At 33.7% G+C, this 20,408-nt stretch overlaps 1 protein-coding gene across 2 annotated transcripts in view; it reads left to right on the plus strand.

Moving 5' to 3' along the window:
- The window catches only part of SMC2 (structural maintenance of chromosomes 2), a 61,490-nt gene that overhangs the window by 35,411 nt on the left and 5,671 nt on the right, over positions 1 to 20,408 (plus strand). For both annotated transcript variants that reach the window (XM_079112702.1, XM_079112703.1), the window contains exons 15-22: positions 1,410 to 1,614; positions 4,253 to 4,388; positions 6,670 to 6,794; positions 8,419 to 8,612; positions 9,547 to 9,690; positions 13,076 to 13,270; positions 13,837 to 14,037; positions 16,107 to 16,223. In XM_079112702.1, the coding sequence (XP_078968828.1) occupies positions 1,410 to 1,614; positions 4,253 to 4,388; positions 6,670 to 6,794; positions 8,419 to 8,612; positions 9,547 to 9,690; positions 13,076 to 13,270; positions 13,837 to 14,037; positions 16,107 to 16,223 (1,317 nt within the window). The remainder of the gene's footprint in view (positions 1 to 1,409; positions 1,615 to 4,252; positions 4,389 to 6,669; positions 6,795 to 8,418; positions 8,613 to 9,546; positions 9,691 to 13,075; positions 13,271 to 13,836; positions 14,038 to 16,106; positions 16,224 to 20,408) is intronic.

A 20,408-nucleotide genomic window follows, 5' to 3' on the forward strand; every position in this document is an offset into this window, starting at 1 on the left:
GATAGCAAAAATGGCATTCTTGGTTTCTGAATAGGTAGAATTGAACTTTCAGATACATTCTGAAATTCTCCAGGATTTTTTTTGTCAGATGTGCTTGATTTGCCCATTATGGAAGGCATCTGTCTGTATTCCAGAAATACTTTTTTTTTTTAAAAATTAAGAGTTCTTCTAGATTGCTTTTCAGTCTATTAACATATAATGCAAGTGACTGGGATTCCGTTCAACTGCTCAGGTAGATCTAAAGTTGTATGACAGCTAATAAGAAAACAGATGTGTACAAGAAAACATATTTAAAAGGTTGTCATGGATGTATAATAATTAAATAGGAAGCTAATCAATAGCAGCGAAATTAGTTTGTTATTGAATAGTCATCTGGGGTGCATGAGTTAAAAAGATAGTTCTGTAAAACCTAGAAATAACATTTGTAATTAAGATATTAAGTAGATAACTACTGTCCTTATTGAAATTGAGTTGTTTTCAATAAAAATGATTTCAAAATGTATTGATAATTGTACTTTCAGAAGAGAAAAGAGGAGTGCAGAGTAATTGAAAATGGTGTTTTTTGGTTTGTACTTTCTTTAGTTAAAAAAAATCAGCATTGATTGGATCAGGAAGTAAACTCAGGTATAGGACAAGATGTTCTTGTGTTAAAAGTCAATTGCATTTTCAAGTAACAGCAAAAATACTTCTCAGATCCTATAGCCAGACCTGTTGAATGGTAGCTGCTATGTCAAAGAAAAAAAGTGAACATAATGTTAACTAGAACTGCCTTTGTTATCATTTCTGCTGCTGCTAGTAAGGGATGTTTAGTTTTTTTGAAAAGATGAGCAGAGATTGACATTCTTAACAAAGGTTATGAAAAGGCAGTTGGATCAAAATAAAAGACTGACAACTGTTTCTATTTTTTTTTACTCTCTCATTTATTAAATCTGTTTTTATTTATGTAACTGACCAGTGGCTGCTTTAATGTGTTTCATTTGAATGAAAAAATATTCACTGTGGACCAACCAGATTACTAATAATGGAAACAAAACATATATAATTGTATTGATTCAAGAGTTTAAGAAAGTTGTTTACTTTGTCCATTTTAGATTTAGAAACTTGGTATTAGCTCCTTTCTTGATAGAAATTCTAATGTTTAATAGTTTAGCTAAATATTTTACTTACTAATAGATCTTTACTTTAAACTTTCTTTTTTTGTTGTTAGTACTAGGAATTGAACCCAGGACCACATGCTAGGCAAGCACTCTACCAGTGAGCTACACGTACCCCACTCTACAGTAACTTTAGTACATTCAAAAAAGAATTTTAATGTTAGATGGACACTACTTAAATTTCTATTATAGTTGAATAATATTTGAAAGGAAAAATGGTAGAGAATATAGCATTATCTGTTTTTTGGCCCACAGGTTGGTCCTGATAATGTTCATGTGGCTCTATCCCTGGTTGAATACAAGCCAGAACTTCAGAAAGCAATGGAGTTTGTCTTTGGAACAACGTTTGTTTGTGACAGTATGGATAATGCCAAAAAAGTGGCCTTTGATAAAAGGATAATGACTAGAACTGTAACTCTAGGAGGTGATGTATTTGATCCTCATGGGACATTGAGTGGAGGTAAGTTTGGATCTGTTTGTTTTTATAGTTCTGTGTGGTAAATAGAATGGAACTTTCTGGGGTTCCCCCCCACTTATTTTTAAAATAGGGAATGGTAGAGTTGAGATTATTACTAGTCTTTGATTTTAACCAATTTTAGCCCTACGTCCAACACTTAACATCAAATATATACTTATTTCTGAAGCCCTACTTAATGTAAATCCAAGGATTGAGTTCAACCTTTAAATACTGACCATGTGACAGGTACAATAATACTGGGAAATTATGCAGTGTCATAGTCCTTGGGAGTTTTGGGTAATAATCAACCTTACAACTTATTTGTCTCAAATCTATTCCTATTAATTCTTGCTTTTTCTCTTATCAGGGTAGTCTAGTCACTGGGATATTGATACTAAGATGTTCTTGCTTGCTTCTTACCCTCTACCCAACTGCATTCACAGGGAAACGAAGTCTTTTAATTAACTTTTTAGCCTAACCACTCACTTCTTTAGGAAACTTGCTAACTCACATCAGTGTTGCCACTATTTCTGTCAAAAGTAAAAACCCTTAACATAGTGCCTTAATGCCTAAGGAAAGGAATTTTTAATGAACATCTTCTTGTTCTAATATTTTCCATATCAATTTTCTAGATCTGTATCAAATGATAATATAACTAACAGGGAATAATACTCTACACTAGACAGTGTTCAGACTGTTTTCAATTACAGTAGCCACTAGCCACAGGTGACTTTAAGTTAATTATATTAACTTAAAATAATTTCCTCAGTTGCACTAGTCACATTTCAAGGGCTCAGAAACCACACATGGTTAATGGATAATTGGACTACACATATATAGAACATTTTTATCACTTTGTAAGACTCTATTATTTGAACTATAAGTAATTCATTTAATCCTTAATAACAACTATAAGGTGGGCATATTACTATCATCTCCAAAATGCAGTTGAAAACATTAAAACACAGAGTGATTAAATAAATTGCTAGTAAGTAGCAAAACTTGGTTTTTGAATTCAGGCAGTCTGATTTCAGAGTTTGTGCTTTTAACTCAATAGGCAAAATAATGCCCCTTGAGATATCAATGACTTACTGTTTTACTAGGTCAGGTAATGAATTCCATGTTCAAGTATCAGATTTCCAAGTGTGAGAAATAAAAAGACTGGTGGTCCATTTTGAGAATGTAGTATTAAGCCTAAAATGTACAATTGGGATGTAAGAAAGGCAGCCAGAGGGGAAATAGAGCAGAATGGAAAGTTACACAGTAGCACCATAGCCTGTGAATGTGGCAGATCCAAAGTCCATGCACCTGAACAGCCCCTTGAAGACCAAGAGGTAGGGGAAGGGGTCAGTGTAACCAACAGAGAGAATCTCTCTGTTGAGAAATAGTAATTTAGGTAAAGAAGTAAGAGCTATGTACATGTCACAATGCATTCACCCCAAGAAGATTTTCTTGCCACAAGAGAACAAAGGGAGACAGGACCAACTGAAGGCATATTTCTTTAACTAACCCAGTAGCCATTCGGAGCTCTACCAGTAGTAGAACTGTAACCCTTTTGTTTGCCCTCCCAATTTTAAAATTAGCCAGTTACACAGAGTGTAACCCCAAGCTCCTCCTATTAGAGCAAGGGGTTGTGCTGCCTTAGCTATAAAAACAGGTAGACTGCCCACCCAATTGTGCTTGCTTGCCAGACTTAGTTTGGTAGTATACTCTTCTGCAGAAATAAAAAGTTTGCTTGCTGAGCTACTTCCAACTATGTGTCTGATTCCTTGTGGCACTGGGTATTTCTGACACCTGGTACACAATGAAATGACTTGTTTCTAAATGAAAGATAAAAGATAAAGATAAAATTTATGTTTATTAAATATCTAAAACAGGAGAAACTTTTTAACTCTCATTGGTTTAGATGTTCTTGAAGTTTCTATTTAATAGATGACCAGTATGTAATCCGTATCTTATTCATATAGTATTATAAGAGCATTACCAGTTGACCTTAGCATTCTCCCATCAAATTAACAGTTTTCTTACTAATGTAATGCCTCCAGACATTCGCTTATACACTAATGTAAATTCAACATATTCTGCTTGCTCTACTGTATCAGAGCTTCGACCAGATTATGATGTGGCCACAAATAACCCCCAAATCTTAATAACCTATAATAGTTTATTCCGTAATTATATTACATTTACTGCAGGTCAGTTGCTTTTGCTCCATGTTGTTTCATTCTGTAACTCAGATTAAAAGAGAAATAGTCCCTATCTTGAACCCTCTTTTCTCATGGCAGAGGGAAAGCAAATGGTTAATTATGTATTGCCTCTCAAAATTTACTTTCAGAAGAGACAAATTTCTCATTTCATTGGCCAGAGCAAATCACATGTCTAAACCCAACATCAGTGAGCTAGAAAGTGGGCTTTGGGAAGATAGGCAGTAGTTATTTTGAATAAATAATATACCATATCTACTTAGAACTGTTTCTTATCTGTTGTATATGTTATGTTTTGATGATGGAATGAAGGCTATAGTTTTATAAGTTCACTGAATTTACAAAGTTCCATTATAATTCTCTTAGGAAATATTTTATTCTTTAATAAACATGTGATAACTTAATGTCCAAGTCCTGTTTCATTTTGCCTCTATCAGGTGCTCGATCCCAGGCAGCTTCTATTTTAACCAAGTTTCAAGAACTCAAAGATGTACAAGATGAACTAAGAATTAAGGAAAATGAGCTACGGACTCTAGAGGAGGAATTAGCAGGTCTTAAAAACACTGCTGAAAAGTAAGACTTCTCTCTTATTAAGCATATATGTATCTCGAAGTTTTGTGAGACAGAAAATGATAGAAAATTTACTTCTGTTGAAACAAATTCATAGCTTTGGATTGTTTAAAATATTTGAATGAATTGTGAATTGATAACCTCCCTGTAATAGCCTCTTTTTCTGATAAAAGGAATGTTTTGCAAATTTTAATTAAGCAAAAAGGGGGAAGTAAATGTTAAATACTCTACTCTCCCTGCTAATATATACTGTTGGTATCCTCCTGGAGTTGTTGAAGAAACCCTTAGATACTCTGGAGCCAGATACCAGAGGATACTTGAGTTCTTAATTTTACCTTACTTGAAACAGTAGAGCATGAATCAGGTGTTTGCACTAAGTTTAGCAGCTTTCTGGCCATCCCAAGATCACTGGATTGCCGGAGGAAATGGAGTTCATGTCAGAGAATAAGCACTAAAATTTTAATGTTCCCTTACAGTGTTTTTTCTGTGTGAGTGTAGATAAAGTTATGCATGTATACTCAGCATTACTTCTTTTCATTTATAATTCAGGTGTATGCATATTTTCACTTTTTAAAATAGGAATCTTGATGTTTAATCTCTTTTTGTCACAACATTATTTACTCAGTTACATATTTGTTGAATGCCTTCTATATGTACCATGTACTCTTTATAGCAGTAAATCAGACAAATCTCTCTTTATCTAGTTTTCATATAGTTGGAGAAATAAGTTGGTAAAATATGTTCCATAGTTTCAAGAAGAAAAAGCTAAATCAGGAAAGGAGGTGTGAACTGTCCAAGAGAAAGAGGTATTGAAATTTTGACTGGATGGCCGTGAAAAGCTCAGTATGAACATGAGTATTGAGTAAACACCTGAAAGATAAATGTGAACAGACCAGAAGCGTCTCCACTCACTTTGAAGTTTCAGCAGAAGTGCTGCAAATGTAGAAAGTGCTATGTTTGAATTTTATAATTTTTTCCAGTCTCTTTGAAGACAAACAGGAAATGATAAAAACATTCAGAATTCACAGTAATAAAATGATTGTAAGAAAATCTAAATATATGATGAATTTTGGGGGGGATATAGGAGCATTTAATTTTCGAAGTTATTAAAACTTGAAATGATACCAAGACTCTTGAGATACTGTGTATATGAAAGAAATTTTCATACTCAGATTGACCATTTCAAAATACAGATTGTATTAAAATGCCTCTTTCGCACATCAAAAATATGTGAAGCCTTCTTCATTTTATCGTTATTAACAAAAATTAACAATATAATAAATGAACTTTTTCTGTGCAAATGATGCAACGAAATTTTTCTGTGCTATACAGACTCTTAAGGCAACAAGTCTTTAGTTACATTTGGCTTGGAGTTGTTAATTTTGTTCAGTAGTTTCATTAGATCATTTGTTCTCAACAAATGTGGCACTGAGGTAAAAGAAAGAAAATAGATTTAGGAAAATATAGGAAAATTTAAGATTGTGAGGATTAGCTTAAGTCATTAATATTGTATCAGAAAATCATTTCATTAAGTCATTTCATATTGTATCAGGAAATCAGTATACTTTTTTCTTCAAATTTCTTTCTAACATTTTTTACATGTTTTGAAGTTACTTTATTGGTAAGCAGAGTTTCAAGCACAAATATTCAAAATAGTGTTATATTTTATGAGTTGATTCCTTTTCCCTCAAACTTCATCAGTTTCTAGTGATGAGGCTATCTTGTGACTTACATTAACTTAAAATTCACTGCAACTGAATTAGCTAAATATCTTCCAAACAGATGACTAAGCAGTCAGAAGCAAGATAGAATTTCAGGATTTGCAAGAAAGTGTATTACAAATGACTGAGGTCAATAACTGTGTCTTCATAAACTGTCTCATTACAAAAAGGCAAATTTTAAGAATATTACTGTTTAAAAATGGGAACAACTAGATAATCAGATTTTTGGAACTTTATGTAATTTTTATGAGTAGTCCTATTTTTGTGGTAAGTACTTTGTGGATTGTTTTAGATAAGAATCAGCAGTAGGGGTTATTTGTCAGAAAACTTATTTATTCAAAAGTTATTTTTAGTGTGTTTTGAAATTAAGACTATTTTTGTAAATAGTGTAGTGACCCCATCAGACTTTAGTTGATGCCTCAGAAAGTCACCAACTTTTCTTGATGACCAGTTTTATCTAATATTGTTTATAATGTATGTGAGTTTATTTTAGGTGAGAACCTGAGTTTGAAGGCATGTCTCATACAGCAGGAAAACATTTATTACAAACTTCTTTTTCTAAGGTATCGCCAACTAAAACAACAGTGGGAGTTGAAAACAGAGGAGGCAGATTTATTACAAACCAAGCTCCAGCAAAGCTCATATCACAAACAACAAGAAGAATTAGATGCCCTTAAAAGAACAATTGGTAATAGCAACACATTCTGAGCTTTACATGTTTATGTTAATAATCTTTTACTTTACATTTTGAAGAGTCCGTTACATTTAAGACACCTGTGGGAGCGCGTTGCTGTAGAGTAAACCAATATGGGACTTCTGGGTCTTAGGTCATCTTCATCTTCATTATGTATCGCTAGAGTTCTGTCCATTTTTAGCAGTAGTTATTTCCCCCAGTGGCATGTGAGAGTTCTCATTTCTTCAGATTATTTCCAGACTTTTAAAATTCTCACAATATGATAGTTGGGAAGATATCACATTAGCATTTTAATTAGTACAGTATTTAATTTTGATGAAATTTGGGGTCTATTTTTGTATGTTTATATATTATATGTTTATTGGATTGTTGGGTTTTTCTGTGAATTTCCCATTTCACTCATTTTTTTGTTGTTGGTTATGTTTTTTCTCATAATTGCAATTTCTTATAAGTTATGTGCATTTCAGATTTTTTTTATTTACCATCTTTTAACTGTGTTTATAGTGTTTTCGTCGTTTTAAAGTTTTTAATATTAAGTGTAATTAGGTTATGGCCATCTCCCTAAAAGTGCAAACCTTTTTGTACTTTTTCATCACATTTGTATATGAAAGTTTATTTTTGTCATTCCTCTGACAATATCCACACACCTATTTCTCCATTAGTATTTTTATTCTGCAATGAAAAGTATCAAATGGTGTCCAGTCATGGCTTCTAGAGTTACATTTGCACCTAGGACCTAACACTAATATATGTTTCAATTGTAACATTAATATTTCTATTGTATCTTTTTTTTTTGGTACTAAGAATTGAACCCAGGGATGATTAACCACTGAGCCACATCCCCAGCCTGTTTTTGTTTTTTTAATTTTATTTTGAGACAGGGTCTAGTGCTGAGTTGCTCAGGGCCTTGTATAAATTGCTGAGGCTGGCTTTGAACTTGTGATTCTCCTGCCTCAGCCACCTGAGCCATTGGGATTATAGGCATGTGCCACCGAATCCAGCTTACTCTTTTTTATTTTTTTGATATTTTTTCCATGCTTCATCCTAGACATGTTCTCATGTTTCTCTAATGAGAGGCTCCATGAATGTGTTTTAGTGGACATAAAACCACTATAAGTTTTCTGGCAATTAAAAATCACTGAAAAATACTGTGGCTATCCTATTAGTTATATTAAAAATATGAACTGTGGGACTGGGGACATAACTTAGTGTTAGGATGTGTATTTTGCATGCATGAGGTCCTGGGTTCACTCCCAACACTGGTGGATGAATACAACGTGTGTATGTAAAATTATAAGTGTATATAATATATACATAGATACATAAATATACATATATGTGTGTGTATATGAGTAGTGATCTTTTTAGTAAGTTTCTTAAAATCTTTGTAAAAGTTGTAGGTAAAATTGATGTTATTCATTAGAAATAATTTCACAGATCTTCAGATACTTGAAATATGGCTCTTATATAGTATTTCTGTTTCAATATACTATTTTTAGAATATTGTTAGTATAGTTAATTTTTTTAAACTCTAGCTTCTGATTTTCCAGGCCATTTATTATATTGAGTTAAATTTATAATTGTTAATTTAGCTACATTTAACTACTTTATGATCCAGAGGAAAGTGAGGAGACCTTAAAAAACACCAAAGAAATCCAAAAAAAATTAGAAGAAAAATATGAAGTGTTGGAGAATAAAATGAAAAATGCAGAAGCTGAAAGAGAGAGAGAACTAAAAGATGCTCAGAAAAAACTGGATTGTGCCAAAACAAAGGCAGATGCATCTAGTAAGAAAATGAAAGAAAAACAACAGGTAATAAGATTTCTTGAAAGCAATCTTTTAAAGTCAACATGAAGCAGACAATGGCAGAACATCATGCATTGACCTTATTCATCAATATTGATTCCTAAATCTAAAAGTGAGTTGTGTTCTTTAAGAAAAAATTAATGCATCTTATAAGCCCAATAAAATCCTTTAATTGAGTGTCTCATGTGAGTTTGGGGTGCATTAGCTTACTAATTTTAAGGTAAGAAAAAAGTTGCCTCTTAGTAAATGCTTCCTTCTGGAGTACATTATATGATATAGTGGGACTGTATCATATCAGACACTGAGCGAGCTGATGTTTCTGTTTTCTAAGCAACTGTATGAATGAAGACAAAGCATGCTATGTTTGCATTGAATCGTAGACTCATGGTACTTCTGAATAGTTCCAGAGTTGGAATTTGAACCTCTGTTTCTGTCTCCAAACACTAAAATCTGTAATTTTCACCCAATTCTACCTTTCAGTTTTTTTTTTAACCTACCTTAAGATTCTGTCATTAAATAGCAGCACAACGTATTTTCTAGTGAATTAAAAGGTTATAATGGGAAAAAAGAAAATTGTTTTTTCGTACACTGAATAATTGATTTTAAAAAAACTAATTTATCTGTTATGTAGAAATTTTATATTATTTTCCCTATATGAATAAAAAGACAAGGAAATCAATAGTTATTTAAATCCATAACAATGGATTTATAATTTAAATAAAATTACATCCATTTGTCATTTTTTTAAATATAAAATTATGCTTCTGTTTCCTGCTTTTTCTGGAGAAGGAGTTTAACATGTGCTCTTGGTAGTTGAGTCCTTGATAACTAAGCTGTAGTTTAGTTAACAATAAGAGTACTGTTAATTTTTAGCCCTATATATATTTACATGTCAACAGTTAATTACTTGTGTGAATATCTAGATACTGTGTTTCTATAGGAAGTTGAAGCTATCACTCTGGAGCTAGAAGAGCTCAAGAGAGAGCATGCGTCTTATAAACAACAGCTTGAAGCTGTAAATGAGGCTATCAAATCCTATGAAGGTCAAATTGAAGTAATGGCAGCTGAGGTAGCTAAAAATAAGGTAAGATTTATCAAATTGGAAAAACTGAGATACTTGTTATGCTTTCTATCTTTTCACTCTAGTCATTGTGTAATCATGTGGCAAAAAATGGCAGTTACACATGGAGAAATCCCTGAAATAACATCAATAATTGTTTAAGTGTCAGTCAACTCAAAATATAAAAAATAGTAAATTGAGGCAGAGTTTACAGAAAATATTAACTGTAATAGAAGTTTAGGATGGTGTGAATTGATCACTAAAGTGTCAAGAGAACTCTAAAAAATGTAGAAACAATAAAAAGAGGAAATTGCCCCTAGGACTGAGGAATAAGTCTGGTAAAGACCCCCACTCCACTCACAGGGCTGATGACCAGATCTAGCTACAGAAAGCATAACTGTGGCCCACTGGTGAAGTTTTTTTGGGTGTCAGCAGAAACTGTTCACAGTGAAGTGCTACGTGTATTTCTAGGCCTGCATGTGTTTCTAGACCACAGGCCACAGGGTGGTATCCATCCTGTAGACCTGTGAAGCCCCATGCTGTGAGACCAGATGCAGCTGCCTTTGATAAAAGCACACTGGAACTAGCACCAAGTCCTTTCATTCCTACACTGTCCCTATGGTAACATTTACTGATGAGACAATATGGTTGCTTCTGGCAAGGGAGAAATGTTCCATTCTCAGAAGTAGGACAGTGAAGGGTAGATTTGGAGCTGAGAGGATTTCAAATGTTATAAACACATTCTGTTACCTGAAAATCAGTGTTACAGCATTGTCTTTATTAGATACTGTCCTTGATTATTGATTGTTGAATGTTCTCACTTTCAGAAATCACTTATGATGGTATCTTGAATTCTGTTGATTTCTGTTCCTACTTTCCTTTTGTAATACAACTTTCAAGTTTTCTGTTATCAGCTATAGATGTTTTTATAAGTAGTATAACTCATTTGAGTTTCCTGTTAATTAAATGTACATGACATTCAACAGGGGACTTTCATCCATTTACATACACTTTCCCTTTTGTCAGCTGCTTCTATGTTTCTTACGTTTCCCCCTTGAGATGATTGTTTTAATCATTGTTGTGTACAGTGCTTTGGAAAGTACATTTTTCTTGTTAGTTTTATTCTTGACTACATTCAATTTCTTTTTTGTTTTTAACACATTTATTGCACAAATAGAACAGTAGAGTAAGAATTTTAACTATTCTTTTTCTGATTATAAAATCACAGTTCATCTCACTTGCTAGTATTTTAATGTTTTGCAGTTTCTATTTGATTTTATTTTTTGCTTTCAAAGAAAACTTTAATTTTTTTTTTTTTTTAGCTACCTTTTGGTTCCTTTTTAACCTCATATTTTTTCACCTCATTCTATTCCTCTATATTTTCTGCTAACCTTTCATCAGAATCATGTTGTAGAATTTTTAAAAATGATATATTGTGTTTCCAAAGAGAAATGTGAAAATAATGCCCTCCTTTCTTGATCTAAAAACAAAATCAAAATATGTACATAATTCCATTAAGAGAGTATTAGTGTTTTCTTAACAGAAAACTATAAAATGTATTACTTAATTTTTAAAGGTTGTTCATTCAAGTTCTGCATTAAAATTATTTCCTTTTGCTTATAGGAGTAGATAAACACACTTATGGGAAGCTAAAAACAGAAATTACCTGCCAACTTCTCGTGTTGAGATAAACAAAAGAAACTTCATTTCTGTTCAGTCTTTTTCTTGTTGTTGTCTTTTTCTTTTTCTTCTAGTTGTTGATGAACCTTTATTTATTTATTTGTATGCGGTGCTGATAATCGAACCCAGTGCCAAACACATACTAGGCAAGTGCTCTACCACTGAGCTACAATCCCAACTCATCTGTGTTCAGTCTTAAGTGATAGATTTACTATGTATTTTTCTGCCATTGTAAAAAAGATTGGCAGTTAAATCTGCAGTACAGTCTTTACCCTCTAGATAGGAGATAAACTTTATAAACTTGTTTTTGTCAAGTGTAGTTTTAGTTAATAGTAGTTTTAGTTAATAAATCTTTGTCTATTATTATTTTCTTTTAATGTTGTCAGAGTTTTATTCACTTCCTTTTTTTGTTCTTGAAAGGTTTTTAAAAAGCTAAAATTTCTTTTGAGTTTTTATGAATGTCAGAATTTGCCTTCTTCCTGTGAAAAACCTCTAATGACTCAATTTAGACAGGAAATTTAATCATATTGGGACCATTTAAGAGCTTGACATGGAGCACTTTTTATTGCTCAAAATTACTTGTTTTCTAATAAATATGCCTTAAAAAATACCTAAACTTTTACTGGTGCTTGTAACTACTTTAAGGAGATCGTTCTTCCTTAGAGTTTTGGGGAGGGGGGCTGTTTTGTTTACTTGTTTTGGCCCTTTGTTTTCCCCCCAACCTAAATATAAGTTGAGCTAGGGGTTTTCTGTTGTGCATATTGTGTTTTTGGTTTTTGTTGTTGTTTTAGATATACACTGTGTGAGTTTGTGATTGTATCTTTACCAGAAAGGATATTTAAGGTCTAGGACAAAGCAAAGGTGTTTGGGAATGGTGATAGAATAAATCCCAAGGGCAGTTAGCACTTCAGAAGTTAATTAGCCTCAACTTTGGGAAGCAGGAGAGTAGTGAACGTCAGGGCAAAAAGTTTTTTTTGCTGGGCGTGGTGGTGCACACCTGTAATCCCAGTGACTTGGGAGCCTGAGGCAGGAGGATCTCAAGTTCAGAGCCAGCCTCAGCAGCTCAGTGAGACCCTGTCTCTAAAATACAAAAAAGGGTTAGGGATGTGGCTTAGTGGTTAAGTGCCCCTGAGTTCAATCCCTGGTACTAAAAAAGAAAAAAAGGGTAGTATTTTCTTTGTGTCATAGGTCTCTTCCTTCCAAAACAGGTTTGCTTTCTCTTCTATTTCTCTGTTTTGACCCCTGCATTAGAATCAAATGCTGTGACTTTCTTTTACCTCTGGTATCCAGATGCCTTATATTACAGAATAGAAAAGGAGCAAGGTCCAGTCCCCCATATCTCTATCTCTGATCTTTAACTTTCCGGTCATCTGGGAATCTGTTACATTATCTTTTTGTTAACTACCCAGAATGCTCCTTTTCTGAGAGACCTCACAGGTTAGCTTCCAGTAGTTACTCCTCCCACCCAATTAATTCCATCTGCACTGAGTCCATCAAAAACTATTGTTTTCTGCATGAACATTGTTCCCCAACTTGTTTTACTTTCAGTGGTAGTCCTCACTTTATCCTGTGTGTAAATTCATTGTCATCTTAATGGGGATATAAAGTGTAGAATGTTAGATGACCATCCGATTATAATCACATTGACATCATGCCAGAAGTCTGTCAGACAAGCTTCTAGTAAAATAAAAACATTTGTATTATTCTCTAATGTTTTTGTTTCTTTTAGGAATCAGTGAATAAAGCTCAAGAAGAGTTGACCAAGCAAAAAGAGGTGATAACAGCCCAAGACAATGTAATTAAAGCTAAATATGCAGAAGTGGCAAAACATAAGGAGCAAAACAATGATTCTCAGCTTAAAATTAAGGAATTAGACCACAATATCAGCAAACATAAACGGGAAGCAGAAGATGCTGCTGCAAAGGCATGTTTGTATTCATTTTTACCTTTAATAATCAAGTTTTTGTTTCTGGGTCTTTGAAAAAATTCTAGTATCCTGCTCAATGAAAAACTTGGTATAAAAAGCAGAACAACAGCCTAACATAATTTTGAACTCACACTATTTTAACTGCTTCTCAACAATATTTATTTTCAACAAGTGTCACAAATGTTTTATTTTTTTTGTTTTTTGTTGGGGAGGTCAGTACCGGGGATTGAACTCACACACACAACCGCTGAGCCACATCCCAAACCCTCTTTTGTATTTTATTTAGAGACAGGGTCTCACTGAGTTTCTTAGCGCCTTGACTGGCTTTGAACTTGCAATTCTCCTGCCTCAGATCTTTTTCTATATGATCTGTTTTTTCTTGACCCTGTGCTCCAGGTAAAAATATCCATCCCTGTTCCTGTCAGTGGTGAACCTCAATTTTTCAGATGATTATTATATTTTTTTCTCCCAAAGACTTGATTTAAAATTAGTAAATATTTAAGAAACTGGTTTATAAATGTTTTTAAGCAATCATATTTCCTTCTATTTTCATATGTGGCTAGGTATCCAAAATGTTGAAAGATTATGACTGGATTAATGCAGAGAAGCACCTCTTTGGCCAATCTAATAGTGCCTATGATTTCAAAACTAACAACCCCAAAGAAGCTGGTCAGAGACTTCAGAAGCTGCAAGAAATGAAGGAGAAACTAGGAAGAAACGTCAATATGAGAGCTATGAATGTACTGACAGAAGCTGAAGAGCGAGTAAGTCAATCTTCTGTGGATAACTGATCATGTTAAAACAAAGTAGCATTGATGGCTCTATGTGACTGCTATGAAATTATTTCATCCAACATTTGCTCAGTATCCTAGGCACTTTGTTTCCTATTTCCCCTTTTCTCCCTTTTCTTCATTTCTTATGACTTTATTTTTTTACTAGTTGTTTTTCTGTTCTGGTATACCTTAAATGATATTTCCAGTGGCTTTTGCTCTTTGCTATTAACATATTCTACTCTTGATGTAAATAAAAAACACTTTTAGGCTGGGGATATAGCTCAGTTGGTAGAGTGCTTGCCTTGCAAACACAAGGCCCTGGGTTCAACCCCCAGCACCGCAAAAACAAAAAAGCACTTTTAGGTCCGGTTAATCCCTTAGTTCTGTCATAACCATTTTTCAGTACTCTGTAAATCCAGCAGCATCTTCTATATCGTAATGCCCTTGATTACTTGATCGTGTTATCCATTTCCCCTACCCTGATAAAACTCTGTACTAGAAAGGTAATTTTAATATCTTCTAGTAATGAACTTGAAAAATCCTGCCATAACAAAAACCCAGTGGGAGCCACAGTTCCCGCTCTTTGGGACCCCATAGGCAGAAGCAAACTTAGTAATTTTGTGTTAATGTCTTATACTTTCCTTAGTTCTACGAAACTATTTGAATTTTTATATTAAAGTAAATGAGATATCTGCAAAAGTGATAGTATATATGAGCTCAATTTACTTCTAAGAAAGTTTGTTCTTATGAGTCTTTTAAAAAACTATTAGTGGCATTTCTATGTACAAAGAATCTGTATTATCTGTATTATGTTACATACTAAACAGGCTAATAGTGCAGGTGCTGAGATCTTCTCTATAAAATGCTGGTTTTCATTTTTCTACATTACAACTTTGAAATACATGGCATATTTGTGGAAGAAAATATTTGGTCTAAATATCAACTGCACAGTATTGTACAATTTACTTTTTTAAAAATAATGACAGCTAGGCCTTTATTTTTATTTTTGTAAGAATTCATCAGGTCTTCTTTCATTAGAGTCAAAGTCTCTATTGTTGATTAGCAAATGACCTTTTTGTGGTTTTTTTTTTTCTTTCTTTCTTGTGTTTTTTTTTTTTGTGGTGCTGGGGATCGAACCCAGGGCCTTGTGCTTGCTTGCCTAGCACTCTACCAACTGAGCTATATCCCCAGCCCGTGTTTTGTTTTTTTTGTTTTTTTTGTTTTTTTTGTTTTTGTTCATATAAGAAATTACATGGATGTAGGCAAGAAAAAATATAAAGAGGAGGTTTTGAGAGGTTGGCCATTAAGGACTGGGACAGTGAGAAAGAACAAGACTGGCTGGAGTTCCTAAGAGAGAATACGAAGCCTCCTTGAAATGTGCAGCTTGGAGGAAAATTAGGGTAGAAAGCATATACTACTGTTCATGTAATAACTATTGCACTGCAGCCTCCCTCAAATGAAGAGATGATGTCTGGAAAGTCACGGCACCTGTAATGTAGATACAGGGAAAGAGAATTCTAGGGGGAAAAAAATGCAGAGAATAAGTTCATCATGTTCAAGAAGCTGAAAAAAAAAAAAAAAAAAAAAAAAACATGGCTAGACTCTGGAGAGGAGTCTGATGCTTTAAAGTCAGAGTGAATAAGAGCCTACTTCTGTGGGACTGATATATACATCATGATGAAGAATTGAAATTTTATTCATGTTACTTCTAAGACTTTCCATTTTTATTCTGGGGTATTATATGAATTTACATATGACACATGTTCCTTTTTGGTTTGATTGCTTGGAAGATAAGAGAATACTAGTGGTTAAAATATTTTGAGAAATCCTCCCCAAAAATTCTCACTTCTAGTAATTGAATTTTACTATAAACCTTTGGGTGATATATTTGCTTTACTCATAATTTGGTTTGCATTGTAATTCTTCTACATTGTACCTTTTGGTAAATAGGATTGTATGTATTATATTTAAAATAATGAAACCTCTTATTCCTGAATGAATTTCAGAATATGGAGGAAATTCTGTATTTACCAAATAAAGTATGCCTTTTAATCTTACAGTATAATGACTTGATGAAGAAGAAGAGAATTGTAGAAAATGACAAATCCAAAATCCTTGCAACTATAGAAGACCTTGACCAAAAGAAAAACCAAGCTCTAAATATTGCTTGGCAAAAGGTATTTGAGTCCTAAAATGCTTTCTTTCATTCTGTATGAGGCAAGAATGAAGAATGTCATCATTGATTATATACTCTAAGAAGAATTTGATATGATTAATTTGTGTTTGAATGGGACCTGTGCTTACACCTTAATTTAACCCTCACAGACTTTAAATGAATTTTATGTTTTTGGACTTGGCTTTTTTTGTCAGTCCGTCATACACTTATAGTCTATTAATCTGGTTCTTAAGCTGTATTGAATCCTATTTTCTAGCTTTATCTATTTCTTACTCTTACCCTCATTTGCCAGGACAGTGTTACTTTTGAAGGAGGTTCTATTTATTTTCTTTACTTCTTAGGAGACTGTACGCTCTTAACACTTGGAAGACGTCTTGGATGCTACTCACTATCTGTTGTATTCCACTCAGCTTTTGCTTGAAACTAGAAATAGTCAGTAGCCATTTCATATGGTAAATGGTTTAATTTTTGAAACCAGAAACCCTCTTCCAGGGGCTTGTTCAATTCTACCATCTTCAGTTTCTCTTGTAAAGACTCACAAAAGTCAAATATTAGTTCTAAAACATTTCCGTAACAAGGTTTTTAAAAATTTGTCTTTATTTTCAGTGGACATAGCAATTGTATATATTTAGGGGCATAGTGGGACATTTCAATAAATATATGTAATATGTAGTGATCAGACCCAGATAATTGACATACCGATTATCTCTGACATTTAACATTTCTTCTGTTGGGAACATTCAAAATTCTGTATACTTGCAATTTTGAAATAATTGTTGTCAACTCTAGTTATCTTACTCTATTATAGAACATTAGAATTAATTCCATCCAGCTGTACCCCTTATACCCATTAACCATTCTCTCTCCATCCCTCCTTATCCTTTCCACTGTTCTAGTCTTTCCTTCTCTGAGATCAGCTTTAGCTTTCATATAAAAGTAAGAACATGCAATATTTGTCCTTCTGAGCCTATTCATTAGCATATATGCTCCTATTCCTTAAGTGACAGAATTTCATTCCTTTTTAGTGGTTGAATTAATATTCCATTGTGCATATAACCACATTTTCTTTATCCATTTATTCATTGACACATACCTAGGTTGATTTCTTGCTATAGTTTTGCCAATTTTGGTTATCTTTTCAAAAATTGAATCTTTATTTCTTTGATTTTTTTTTTTTTTTTTAGTTTGGTTTATTTGTAAAAACTGTCATCTTTTTTATTTCTTTCCTCTACTAATTTAGTACTTTGTTTGTTCTTGCATTTCTGGTTCCTTATGGTGCACTATTATGTTGTTGGAACATCAAGAAACAGGGAGAGCAAGAGAAAGACTCCACTCTCCAGATATAAAATATATACCCCAAAGCCACATCCCAATTCCAATCTCATCCAGCCACACTTCTATCACTTCAGTTAATCCCATTAAGAATTAATTCACTGATTGGGTTAAGACTCTTACAACCCAATCATTTCTCCTCTGAACCTTCTTGCATTGTCTCACATGTGAGCTTTTGGGGAATACCTCACATCTGAACCATAACAGTGATGTTGAAAAGAATATGTTTTCTGCAGTTATTAGATGAAATATTCCATAACTCTGTTATGGAATATAACAGATATATTGTTAGGTTCATTTGGTCTATGGTGTGATTTAACTCTGATGTTACTTTGTTGATTTTTTTTTTTTGGTCTGGATGATAGGTATGTTGATGAAAGTACAGTGTTGAAGTCCCTATCTGTTTCTGTATTAGAGTCTCTTTGTTTTAGATCCAGTAATGTTGCTTTACATAATTAGGTGCTTCATTGTGGAGTGCTTGTATATTTATAATTGTTATTTCATCATGTGAAATTGATCCCTTTATCATTATATAGTAACCTTGTCTCTACAGTTTTTGATTTGAAGTCTGTGTTTTCTGATAGACGTATAACTATTCCCACTTACTTCTGGTTTCCATTTGCATGGTATATCCTTTTCCCTCCCTTCATTTTCAAGCTATGTCTTTATTGAGGAAGTAAGTTTCTTCAAGGCATCATATTATTGAGTCTAGTTTTGTTTTTGTTTCTTAATCAGCCAGTTGATAACTTTTATTTGGGGAATTCATTTAAATTCAAGGTATTATTGATAAATAACTTTATACTCCTGTTAATATTTTTATGTTTGTTTTGTATATCCTTTGTTTCTTGTTCATCTTTGTGTTTCAGTGGTTTTCCATATTGGTAAGCTTTTTGTTTTCTTTTTAATCACATTATCTACTCTGTTGATTTTGAAATTTTGTGTTTTCATGATTGTACTTCCCATTCTTTCACTTCCAGAATAGAATGCTGAAGCATTTTTTTGTAGGTCTGATCTTGTGGTGGTGAATTTCCTCGATTTTCTCTTAGAATGTGTTATACCTATTTTAATCTTCATTTCTGATGAATAGTTTTGTTGGGGTTGACAGTTTTTTCTTTCAGGACTTTAAATAAATCATTCCATTCTCTTCAGATCTGTAAGATTTCTTTCAGCAGAGAAATCTGCTCTTTGTTCAGTGACTTTATTCTTTCCTCTTACTGTTTTTAGAGTTCTCTCTTTACCTTATGCTTTTAAGAGAACTTTTTCTGGTGAAATCTGTTAGTGGTCCTTTGAGCTTCCTGGTTTTGGATGTTCCTGTGTTGGAATGTTTCAGCAGTTATTCTGTTAAGTAGTTTTACAGTATCTTCTTTCTGTTTTCCTGTTGAAGCACCTACAAGGTGAATGGTTACTCACTTAATGGTGTCCCATAAGTCTCATAAGCTTTCTTCTTTTTTTCTTGTTTGTCTTACTAGGTTCTTTCAAGAGACCTATCTTCACACGCAGAAATTTTTTCTTCTGCTTGGTCTAGCTTGCTGTTTATACTCTCAACTATATGTTTTATTTATTGAGTTCTCCAAGATTTGTTTTATGCTTTTTTATGATCTCTTTGCTGAATTTTTCATTCACATAATGAATTATCTGCCTAATTTTATTGTCTGTATTCTGTAGTATCTCATTAAATTTTCTTAAAAATCATTTTGAATTCTTTTTCAGCCAGTTCATGGTTTTCCTTTTCATTTGGGTCTGTTGCTGGAGAGTAATGATGTTCCTTTGGAGCCATCATGTTACCTTGTTTTTTATGCTTGTGTTTCTACATTGATTTTTATGCATTTGGTGAATCAGTTTTCTCTACCAGTTTTATTGGGTGGATTTCATGGTGTAAGACTTTATCCTGGCAATATTTCCTAGGGTGTCAGTAGGGTAGGGTGTATTGAATTTGGTTTCACATGGGTGTCATGGTCTGGTGTTTGTGTACTTTCTTCAGTTGTATTCAGTATAAGTGATGTCTGTGGGTGTCCAGTAACTTAGGCTACAGGGGTTGTGAGATTAATTGCATTCACAGCTGTTATGCAACCCATCTAAGTAGGGTAGGTTCTCTGGTGACTGGGCATAGTATGTCCTGCTGTAGGTGTAGGCATCAGTTTCTGCGGGGTTTATAGAAGTGAGGTTGCTCTGGTGAGTAGTTTTAAGCAAGGCACAGCTGGTACAGCAGTAGAGATATGGCACCTGTCATTTTCTGAGGTTCAGTGGGGTGGACCCAGATTGGTATGCTACAGTGTGCCCAGCAATGAATACGGCACTTTTCAATGGATCATACTGGTAAGCCCAGATGGGGTACCCTTCAGTGTCTGTTGGCTGCATGACTGACTTTATAGGAAATCTGGAGTGGGGGCAATCTGGGGGTAGCCAGTGCATCTGCTTCCTGGAACTGAAGGCTGTTGGATTGGGCCATCGGACTGGCTTGCAGCTGCCTGCCTGTTTCATAAGTGGTTGGGCTCTGAAAATGGCCTTGTATAGCAGGAGCCTTGGTGGAAGAGTTTATAACATGGTCTGGCCACTTTCTCCATTATCAACTTCTATTATGTAGGATTTTACATAGCAGGTAAGCAATTACTCTTTAGCTATTGTTCCTTATTTAAGTCTGTTTTCAGAAGTACTGCTTTCAGAAGTACTCTCCTGGAGACTTCCTAAGTATATTTACATTTCAATTTGTGTACCTACTGTTGAATTTGGAGATTTCCCTGGAGAACATGACTGTCAAATTTTGAGGATGTATGTTGGGGAGGAGGGTGTGTGTGTATGCACTCAAATTTGCTTTAACAATTATTAGTCATGTCTTTGAAGACAGATGACCAGA

This window comes from Sciurus vulgaris, assembly GCF_902686455.1.
Source record: "Sciurus vulgaris genome assembly, chromosome: 15".
NCBI lineage: Eukaryota > Metazoa > Chordata > Mammalia > Rodentia > Sciuridae > Sciurus > Sciurus vulgaris.